General features: G+C 37.8%; 2 protein-coding genes and 1 long non-coding RNA gene across 4 annotated transcripts in view; 1 reads left to right on the forward strand and 2 right to left on the reverse strand.

Annotated features, from left to right (window-relative positions):
• The window catches only part of LOC125054374 (huntingtin), a 39,660-nt gene extending 36,487 nt beyond the window's left edge, over window positions 1-3,173 (reverse strand). Inside the window, exons 1-7 of the mRNA XM_047656225.1 lie at window positions 2,901-3,173; window positions 2,681-2,822; window positions 2,430-2,551; window positions 2,015-2,232; window positions 1,053-1,184; window positions 669-799; window positions 156-342 (exon numbers count right to left, since the gene is read on the reverse strand). Coding sequence (XP_047512181.1) covers window positions 156-342; window positions 669-799; window positions 1,053-1,184; window positions 2,015-2,232; window positions 2,430-2,551; window positions 2,681-2,822; window positions 2,901-2,965 — 997 coding nt within the window. The 5' untranslated portion in view covers window positions 2,966-3,173. The remainder of the gene's footprint in view (window positions 1-155; window positions 343-668; window positions 800-1,052; window positions 1,185-2,014; window positions 2,233-2,429; window positions 2,552-2,680; window positions 2,823-2,900) is intronic.
• Window positions 3,174-3,721: 548 nt separating this feature from the next.
• On the forward strand, window positions 3,722-5,712 carry LOC125054772 (pyridoxal phosphate homeostasis protein). 2 transcript variants are annotated; one of them, XM_047656841.1, is made up of 6 exons: window positions 3,722-3,904; window positions 3,972-4,160; window positions 4,249-4,421; window positions 4,623-4,807; window positions 4,977-5,218; window positions 5,551-5,712. In XM_047656841.1, the coding sequence occupies exons 2-6, from the start codon at window positions 4,068-4,070 to the stop codon at window positions 5,617-5,619; spliced, it is 762 nt and encodes a 253-aa protein (XP_047512797.1). In that variant the 5' UTR covers window positions 3,722-3,904; window positions 3,972-4,067; the 3' UTR covers window positions 5,620-5,712. The 2 variants fall into 2 exon arrangements, with proteins under 2 accessions (XP_047512797.1, XP_047512796.1); XM_047656840.1 differs by having other exon boundaries at window positions 3,992-4,160.
• A 3,557-nt stretch (window positions 5,713-9,269) lies between these two features.
• Window positions 9,270-9,855, reverse strand: LOC125054672. Its single transcript, XR_007117735.1, has 2 exons — window positions 9,538-9,855; window positions 9,270-9,452 (listed from the first exon to the last, which is right to left on the reverse strand). It is a non-coding gene; the product is annotated as an uncharacterized LOC125054672 (long non-coding RNA).
• Between the last annotated feature and the right edge of the window lie 308 nt (window positions 9,856-10,163).

Here is a 10,163-nt window from a genome sequence, read left to right on the forward strand (position 1 = left end):
CTTTTTTTTGAGAGCTTTGCTTACTTTTGCTGACAAAAAGAAGGGGCGGGAGGGGATAAATTTTCAGTAAATCTACTTGAACCTTCTCTATGTTTCAATTATGATAAATAATTGGTCTTATTAGCAATCCACCGTAAAACTAAAAGCATACTTACTGCAATTACGGCGATGTCTTTTACGTGAGTTTCGTTGTTCTAAGGATACGGATACAGGTCTGAATGCAGTAAGACCCCGTCTATGGGGCCCCGGGAGCCCCAGCAATACATAAAGACACTCCAGTACTGCATTTTGAGAGTTATGCGAGTTGGACGCTTCTATGTAAGATATACATAGCTGGTATAACTGAAAGAAAAAAAATCCCAATATAATTTTGTGTGTTGTGTTTCGTTAGTAGTTTTATTTTAATGTCTATGTTAAGAATGTTAAGCTACTGTATTCCACTATTTGTTTTTTTCTAATACTAGGATCACATAAGCTACCAAGTTTTCTTTTTTTCCTTTCAAGCTCTGGTTTGCTATGTATTTATATGCAACAAAATGTATTGAAGTATTTAATTTCATGTTGAAGTATTATTCAGTATGTGATTAAAATTAAATAGTTTATTAATTTATTTTAGGTGCAATACATACTATATTAAGCGCACCAAACAATAATGATTGTAGACTTACTTCCAAATAGTCCTGTACAGTAAATAGATCACTTTCAGTAAATTTGTTAACATCATTAATTTGAAACACAGCTTTGATTACACTAAACCAGCTGATAGCTATTGTGTCATCTGCCATTGGCCACAATTTCTCTAAAACCAAACACACAACTATTAAATGTATTTAATTTTTAATGCCTAAATCTTAAAATGCTAAGATTATACATTAATAATTAATACATGTGTTAAAATTTTAAATTTATTTATTTTAATTAGTTTGTACAAACTTCCTGAGAACTGAGTTTAAATTGTGGATATAAAAAAGATTTTGTTTAAAACATGACCGCAACTAAATCAGGACTAAGACCCACACTAGTCAGAATGTGTATTCAACTGGGATATTTACCAAAAGCTTTATCCAGTATCTTTGTAAGAAGTGTCTCTCTGTGCGCACATAAATGGCCAAGGCATGAGCTTATACCGCGTCGAACAGATGCTTCCGTACATTCAACACGGCATAGTAGAAAATTAGCGAGATCTGAGAAAAAGTAAAAACTTTACGGTATAAGTATAATAATAAATTTAATCAAAGTTTATAGTCCTTACCACTCTTATACACATGACCTAGGCAAATACATTTATGTACCTGTACTAAAATTACCTACCTTACTTAGAGACTAAACAAAATTAAAAAATAATAATTATATCAAATTAAAAGATGATATTTGATACTGTTGTACCACAATAGTTTACCAATGGTCTAGTTTTGTGGTTGACAAAGTTGCGATTTTATGGCCAATTTTATGATTTATAACTTTTAATAAATTGAGATAAATACAAAATTTTAAAAATTTGGATTTAAATATATCTTTGCAATTTTTTTTGACGTGATAACGTCTTTAAAATCGTTTTAGTCGGGTGACATGTTCAGAAACTTGTGTCACACCAAAACCTCACGAGCGCGATCGCAGGTATAACGAGAGAGAGATGGACCGATCTCCCGTCTCATCTCGAGCGCTGCCAGTCATTCCGTGAATGTATGAAGAAAAATGTATATCATAGTCGAATAAGTAAACTTGTCATTTTACACCCGAAATTTATCAACAAAAGTGTGAATAAAACGATAGATGTAATTTAAAATTTGAAAAAATTGTTATCTTCATTAATTCCTTACTTCCCAAAAACTTATATCACCAATAAGACGTTATCACGTAAACATCTCGATTGTAAACCTACTTTACAAACAACCAATATTTTTTTATATTGAATTGAGTTTTATCTTAATAGAATATGTATTGTTTTTTATTCTTATAATAAAGGCATGACCCACATTGCAACACTTATTGAAATTTAGTAAATTTGTCTTACCATAGATTTCTTCATCTGTACTATATTCAGCTAAGGCATTTAGCAATCTTGGTAAATTGCTTTCTAAAGCTTCCACCACAAGCTGCAACTCAGTAGTTCTTCTGATAATTTGACTCAGTTTTGGGAACAACGCTTGTGCATGGGATCTTATTTTTCCCATACCTGGGCGTAACCAGGACTCTCCAAGACAGATTCTGTTGATGGCAGCACGATTCCATCTAAAAATATATACATCTTAAGATAACAAAACATATTAACACATGCCAATGCATTATGCATTAAAAAACGTATAAAGATTTTCATATTCTATTAAATCAATACAATAACTAAAACTAAAATATATAGATATGTTTGGTAGAAACAAAATGTATAAAGTTAGTATAGAACTGTACAGGGAATAAAATTAAATAATTACCTTGCATTCTTATTGGCATCAATCTGATTTAACAAGATAGCATTTGTCTTATATGCATTAAAAGCAAACCCACCAACAATGACTCTGTTTAAAGCCTCATCTCCCACCAACCTTACTTCTGCCTAAAAATAAACATGATAATCAGTAATAGAAATACTAAAGAAATTGCTTTGATATGAGTAAATGTTATGAAAATTAAAATTAAATTTCTATTAAGATGTCCAAATATTCAATTATAATTAGATAATTACGCTTTCATGGCTGGCAAGGGATAGTAGAGTAGGTACAGCCGTGCTTAACAAATTAGCATAATGCCGAGCGCAATTGGATCGAGCTCCTAGCGCACCCAGACAGCGACCCAATGTTCCGGCTGCGGGTTGTAATTCATGACCTCTGCAATAATAATAAAAATAACCAGGGCATGCGTAAAACATGTACCAATTCAATATGACACTATCTATTATAACATACTTTGCAACTCCTTCATAGTTTTTCAAATATTCGAGTGATTTCTCGGCTTTTTCGAGTAAATTCATAGCTGCGTTTTGCGGCTACTGTTTTGAAAATGTTGTTATCACAAACATTATTGATTATAGAATTGCACTTATATTGTAATATTCTTAGAGTATCATAATATTATGAGATTTTGGGAGAAAATAATGAAATCTTTGGAAAATTGAACCTTGTTAATTCGGAAGTAGTAACTCGTAATTTCGTAACAACAGACATGAAAACAGAAAAACAATCGAAAATATAATAGATATTTCAAATTGGCAGAATCTTGACAATGGACAGTTTATTTATATTTTAAGTGTCAATTCTTACAACAGCTGTGCGTTGCGGCAGATCTGTATTCTGAAGCTAATCTGTTTAAAGCTACTTGACATTATTTATAAACAGAAGCAAATAGCAGCTGGGTCAGTTTTAGTTTTAGTTTTATCGGTAGGTTCGCTTCCCCTATACTTCCTTCTCTTTGGTTCGCTTTTTTTGAGAATCGTATCTGAAACAGATTTAAATATTAAATTTGAACGTTGTGTATTTTAAAAAATTAGGGAGATATCCTAGTTGTATAACAGAATTTGTTTTAATTGTAGATAGTATTATTTCCAGTTGCATGCGGCCGATACTTATTATTAATTATACCACCGTAAACAGAAGTAGCGATTTTCCGTTTATAGAAATATTATCTAGATACATCAAGACTTGATGAAAATTGAAAACTATATATTGAATATTGTTACAGTAAACTTTAGTAGCTGTCAATTGTCATATCCACATTCTAATGTGTACATACGATTGTCGATTTGTATCGCAGAGTGCCTACTTCAACTAGCATGATAGATTTGATAGAAGATCATCCCAGATTTCAATTGATTCAATAATTAAAAAAGGAGTTTCATAATTATTGTACAAACATTTATAAATAGAGATTGAAAAGCTAAAATAGTAGCAACAAGTCACAAAATTCAATTCAAGTAAGATTTGTGCTCTGATAATTGATATATTATATAGGTATTAGGTTTATTATTTGTTTTTAATCAGTTTCATCGATTTAATAATAGGGTTAGAAATTGACACTACTATCTAAACCTGAAGGTGAAGCGGGCAACGGTTAATTAAACTAAACTTAAATCACAAATGTCTTCAAACGTCGAACAAGATATCGACATAATGTATGGTTTAAAAACTGTTTTGAGTCGAATAGAAATTGCTGTGTCTAAAAGAAGTAAGGTAAATGATTAATTTCCTATTAAAATTTTAAAATAGCTGTAGTCTTCAATCATAACCTCTATAAAAATATTTTTACTGGTTTGCACAGGATTTGCCGCAAATTGTACCGACATTAATTGCTGTATCTAAAATAAAGCCAGCATCGTTAATAATACAAGCATATGAAGCTGGACAGCGGCACTTTGGTGAAAACTATGTGAATGAACTGTCAGAAAAAGCCAATGACCCCCAAATACTGGAGCTTTGTAAAGATATCAAATGGTAAGCCTTTGATGCAGCTATCTTACAAAAATCCTGTACAGTTAAAATCTACCAACTACCTATTTCAAATATAAGTTTTGTGTATAACAAGCAAAAAGCAACAAGCTGTAACAAGTAAAAACATTGTTTTCATAAATAAATTTATTTATTTATTAATAAAGAGCTTTAGTAAAATAACTGATTTGACATTTTAAATTTCAGGCACTTTATTGGTCATTTACAAACCAATAAAATAAACAAATTACTTCAGTCACCCAAGCTTCACATTGTTGAAACAGTTGACTCTGCAAAACTTGCAGATAACTTAAACAAGCAGTGGGAAAAATTCCGTCAAGGAGATGAGAGGCTACGAGTTATGGTGCAAGTTAATACTAGTGCTGAAGAAGGTTAAATATTTTTTTTACTATTTTTGTTATCGCATTTTCTACAATATTCAGGAAATTACTCTTTGTATTTTACATAATAGACCTATAATATAATCAATCAAAATAGTATTACAATAAATGTGGCTTAAAATGACTTGATATGGAAATCTACACAACTTTATTATTACAGCTAAAAATGGCATAGAACCTTCAGAAACTAGCACATTAGTGAAGCATGTGTTAGAAAATTGTCCCAACCTTAACCTTAAGGGTCTTATGACTATTGGGCAGTATGATTATGATGTGTCTCTTGGGCCAAATCCAGATTTCTTGTTACTTGCCAAATGTAGAGAAGAGGTTTGTCAAAATCTAAATCTGGACATCAATGATGTTGAATTATCTATGGGAATGTCTGCAGATTATGAACATGCGGTATGTCTTTCATTATTGTTTATGAACTGATGTATGTATAAGGTCTACACACTTTTTTTGTTGTTAATTTTGACAATTATCAAAATTCAATATTTACAGTAGATATAATAGAAAAAATAAAACCATCAATTTAATACTTTAATTAACCCTAAAGTCCTTGAACCCCACAGCTCTCAAGAGTCAACACCAAAGAGATCAAAATCAAAGTTGACGGAAAAACTGTTGTATTTTTGCCGTTTATTACTTTTGCCCCTGCTCTGCGGCCTCTCCAGCTTTTTCCTTGCCTGGGAGATGAGACAGATACAATTTACAGTTGTTTATTTTTGTTACAGATTGAACTGGGAGCAACAAGTGTTCGCGTTGGTTCTACAATATTTGGTGCTAGGCCACTAAAAAAATAATAAGGCACAAGACAAAAACTAGCATAAGTAAAATTGTGATATCACTTGTTGTTAAATGTTAAATAATATTATTGAAATAAATTTTATCACTGATTTATTATTTGAATTTAAGACATTTTTTAAAGTAAATGTTCTTTATGAAATGTATATTTTTTAATTAGCAAAACATAAAATTTGTGCTACACGCAAATAGCTTCTGGGTTACTTGGTACTACATGTATTTATTTCAAGAGAAAAATTATACATACATCTAATTGAATATTTTGTGAATAAATAACAATGTTTAAGAAAACTGTTATATAAAAAAAAAAATTTTTACGTCATAAATAATGTAGACACATAAAACAAATAATAAAATAATATACATTGAAATAAATAACTAAACTTAACATAAATTAAAATATATCATTAAAAGGAGATAGGGTTAGGGTTAGGGTAGAAGGACTCCTTTTTCCGCAATTAGACTCGTGGTTGGTCCGTTGTGCGTACGAGTCCTGGCTAATTTAGCCAGCCTAGCTCCTTCCAGAAGCACAGAAGTCTCCTGGGCACTTCACAGGCTTCCCGGAGCGACCTCACCGTTCCGAGGATTTTTTCACGTTGATTAGCCACAGCCTCGCATTCCAGGACTACGTGGGTGACTGTTTCTTCTGCGCTGAAACAGCCTCTGCACAGGGGGCTGTCTGTCGCGCCTAGGATAAAAAGATGTTTATTTAGGAGGCAATGACCCGTTATTGTCCCTATCATTATTTTAAGGTTGGTTCTATTTAAGTTAAGTAGTCGCTTTGTCAGTTGCGGGTTTACTGCTGGCAGAGCCACTTTGGACTGTCTGCAGGCCGCACCATGCGACCATCGTTGTTGCTGGAGTTCAGCGGATCTCTGGCGGATCCAGGTTCGCACCAGCGAGAAGGGCAGAGGAAGGAGCGGATACGGGCCAGCAGGCATCATTCCGGAGCCTCTTCTCGCAAGCTCGTCCGCAGCATCATTGCCGAGAGATCCACTGTGTCCCTTTATCCACTGTAAGGTAACCCTATTGGTTCGGGTTATAGCCTCCAGTGCTTCATGACACTCCAGTATTAGTTTGCTGTTGGTTTTTTTGTTTCCGAGCGCCATCAGCACGGATGCACTGTCGGATACGAATTTAATGCAAAAGTCATTAATCCCTAGCCGCTGCACGGCTCTGGCTGCTTCGGTTAAGGCGACACATTCACATTGAAAGATCGTGCTCTGTGTGCCCAAGGGTAGGTGTATGTTGATGTTGAGATCAAGAGAGAATATGCCAGCGCCTGAGCCAGACCCTGTTTTGGATCCATCTGTATATATACGTAGCTCATTCACGGTCGACCGGTCATGTTCCTCTTCTCTCAGTTGTATATGATATTTCCTGTTAAATATTAGTTGGTTAGTGATTCTATCACAGGGCGCAGCAATAAGAGGTTGATACTCTGTTGCCCTGTTGAGAATCACTGTGTGTGTACTGTAGTGATTTTTTCCCCATAGATCCAGTACCATAAGCCTGATAGCAGCCAGGGCTGCCTCCTGCTGTATGTGTAGGTCCAGGGGTAAGATCTGCAGGGCCATCTCCATTGCTGCGGTTGGTGTTGTTTTCATGCAACCGCTAGCAGCGGACAAAGCAAGCCTCTGGAAGCGTCCGAGTTTGGTAATTGCCGTTTGAAGTTCTGTTCTGGGCCACCAAACAAGGGCTCCATAGGCAAGCATTGGCCTAATTATGGCAGTGTATATCCATAATGTTATCTTAGGCGATAGGCCCCATTTCACGCCTAGCATCTTTTTGCATTGATAAAAGGCGATCGTTGCTTTGTTTAGTTTGTGTTCTAGATGTTTGTTCCAGAGCAGTTTACTGTCCAAAATCACACCTAGGTACTTGATTTCATTCTTGAGAATGAGTTCAGTGTTGAAGAGTTTCGGAAGTTTGTACGGTCCAAGAACTCTTCGGTTGGTAAAAAGTATTAGTTCTGTTTTTGATGGGTTGACAGATAACTCGTGCTCATTGCACCATCTCTCAATCACTTTGAAAGCTCGTCTCATGAGGTCGCATAAGGTGCTTTCAAAGTTCCCAGATATCAAGATTGCTATGTCATCAGCATATCCCACAGTGAAGAGATTGTCAGCGTTGAGTTTTGTGATTAGTTCATTAACCACAAGGTTCCACAGTAGCGGCGATAGAACACCTCCCTGCGGACATCCTCTGCTGACAATGCCTCGTGTTGTGGAGTTTACCGTGAACTGTATAGCTCGTTGTTTTAGCATGTTGTTTACCCATTCTATAAGGGTTGATGGTACTCCACATGACCTTAGTGCTCTGGTTATACTCGTGAAGTTTGTTTTGTCAAAAGCACCTTCGATGTCAATGAATGCACCAAGGGTTGACTGCTTTAACTTCAGGGAGTTGCCAATGCGAGACACGACGCTGTGGAGTGATGAGTCCGTTGATTTGCCCGAACTGTAGGCATGTTGATTAGGGTGTAGGAATTTGGATAGCGATACCCGGCTGCGTATCTCCAGGTCCCCCAGCCTCTCCATCGTTTTTAAGAAAAATGAAGTAAGGCTAATAGGCCTGAAGGACTTCGCTTGGGTATAGTCCTCTTTACCCGGTTTTGGGATGAATATTTTTACTTCTCTCCATTTCAAGGGTATGTATCGGTGGGCTATACAGGCTCGGAAGACAGAGACAAGATAGTCTACTATTAAGTTCCCACACCATCTTAGTAGGCCTGGGAAGATGCCGTCCAAACCAGCCGCTTTGAATGGAAGGAAGGAGTTGATTGCCCACGTTACTTTTTCATTAGTGATTATTTTGTGAGCTACTTGCCAGTCTGAGCTGTCGGTGGCTCTCTCCGAGTATGGTTGCCAAGCCTGTTCGTTGGCAATTATGCAACCCGGAAAGTGTGTTGCCAGTAGTAGTTCACATGTTTCTGAATCAGTTTTTGTAAATGAATTGTCAGGTTTTTTAAGACAACCGATCGAGTGATTGGGCTCTCTGGAGAGGCATGATTTCACCCTGGTTGCCTGGTTGTTGGTTTCAATACTGGTGCAGAAGTGTCTCCAACACTCCAGCTTCCTAGTACGTAAAAGTTTTTTGAATCGCCTTCTCGCGACCGTGTACTTGTCCCAGTCGGTGGGTAACCGTGTGTTCACTGCTCTATTGAACAGCTTCCTGACCTTCCGTCGGTGTCTCTCCAGTTCGGGGCACCACCAGTTATGTCTCCCTCCCCATCTTGGTATGGTAAGGGGACACGACCTTTCATAGCTTGTCAGGAGTAGGGACGTTAGGTTGTTTACATGTTTGTCTATGTCTTGTATATTTATGGTGGTTGGTATCGATAGTTTGTCTACCTCGGAGCTGATAAGTCTATGAAATTTTACCAAATCGGTTCTCCGTGGTATACGTCTAGGTTGAGGTTTAGGTAGCTCCCCTTTGATTGCAAAGCGGATCCACCTATGATCAGAGCATGATAACTCGTTGGATACGTGCCAGTCCCGTATGTGATCTGACAGACCAGCAGTTACCATTGTTAAATCAATAATAGTTTGCGAACGCGCGTTGATAAAAGTTGGTTTTGAGCCATTGTTTGCCAAGATAAGGTTATTGCTAAGTATAAAATTAAGCATGTCCTCACCTCGAGTGTTGGTACTAGCGTTACCCCATAACGTGTGGTGCGCATTGGAGTCCGCCGCGATGATTAGCTCCAGTTTCTCCCTCTCACAGTAGTCAGCCAGAAGGCCGAGTTCTGGAGTGGGCACGTCCTCGTCACCTGGTAAGTAGGCGGACGCCAGGACGACGTCTGGTTGATTGTTTCTGTGTAACCTAATAGCTGTAAGGTTCCTTGAACAGAGTTCGTTTATTAGAAATGCTGGTACATGTTTAGGCAAGATTATGCAAGTTCTAGGGTTACTTACGGAGGTATCCAGTAAAAGTTTACCACCGGTGCTGCCCAGGCCACATATCTTGCCATTCCTGATCCACGGCTCTTGGATCGCGGCGATGGTCTTCGGATTGGTCTCCAGCAGTCTGCGTAGGGAAGCCGACGCTGTCTGACTGTGCTGGAGGTTAGCCTGGATGAGGTCAGTTCGGCGATGGGGAGGAGCGCAGACAGCTGTCGCTGAATTCACTCCCCCCGGTCTCCTGAAACAACTCATCATCCGAAGTTAGTTGCACCGGTGACGGTGGATGTGTAGCTACCTCCATAGGGGCGTGTGTCCCGGTGACCGAAGCCGCCCCCGACCCCGACGACGCCACCCCCGATGTGCTGGTAGTTGTTGGTGGGGCGTTGGCCACCTGCGAGGGTTCATCTCTATCCAGGATGCGGATATAGATGTTCCCCATCAGGTAGTATAAACGCCGATTACGCTCTTTGATTTTAGGGATCTCAAACTCTGGCACACGAAAGAAGAGGGACACGCCTGTCGGGTCCTGAGTTCTTCGTTCGTGTGTCAGGGTCCATGATCTGATGTTGAGGTGGCGGTTTTGCCTCGTGATCAGTTTCCTCAGTGTTTCCGTGTTGCCACTGTAGTCTGGTACATGT

This window comes from Pieris napi, chromosome 12, assembly GCF_905475465.1.
Source record: "Pieris napi chromosome 12, ilPieNapi1.2, whole genome shotgun sequence".
Classification (NCBI taxonomy): domain Eukaryota; kingdom Metazoa; phylum Arthropoda; class Insecta; order Lepidoptera; family Pieridae; genus Pieris; species Pieris napi.

Excerpts from the sequence above, each read along its gene's own strand:
- LOC125054772 (XM_047656841.1), top strand. The coding sequence starts at position 4,068 with ATGTCTTCAAACGTCGAACAAGATATCGACATAATGTATGGTTTAAAA. Across the intron at positions 4,422-4,622 it reads CTTTGTAAAGATATCAAATG|GCACTTTATTGGTCATTTAC; the intron begins GTAAGCCTTTGA and ends TTTAAATTTCAG. Across the intron at positions 4,808-4,976 it reads TAATACTAGTGCTGAAGAAG|CTAAAAATGGCATAGAACCT; the intron begins GTTAAATATTTT and ends TTATTATTACAG.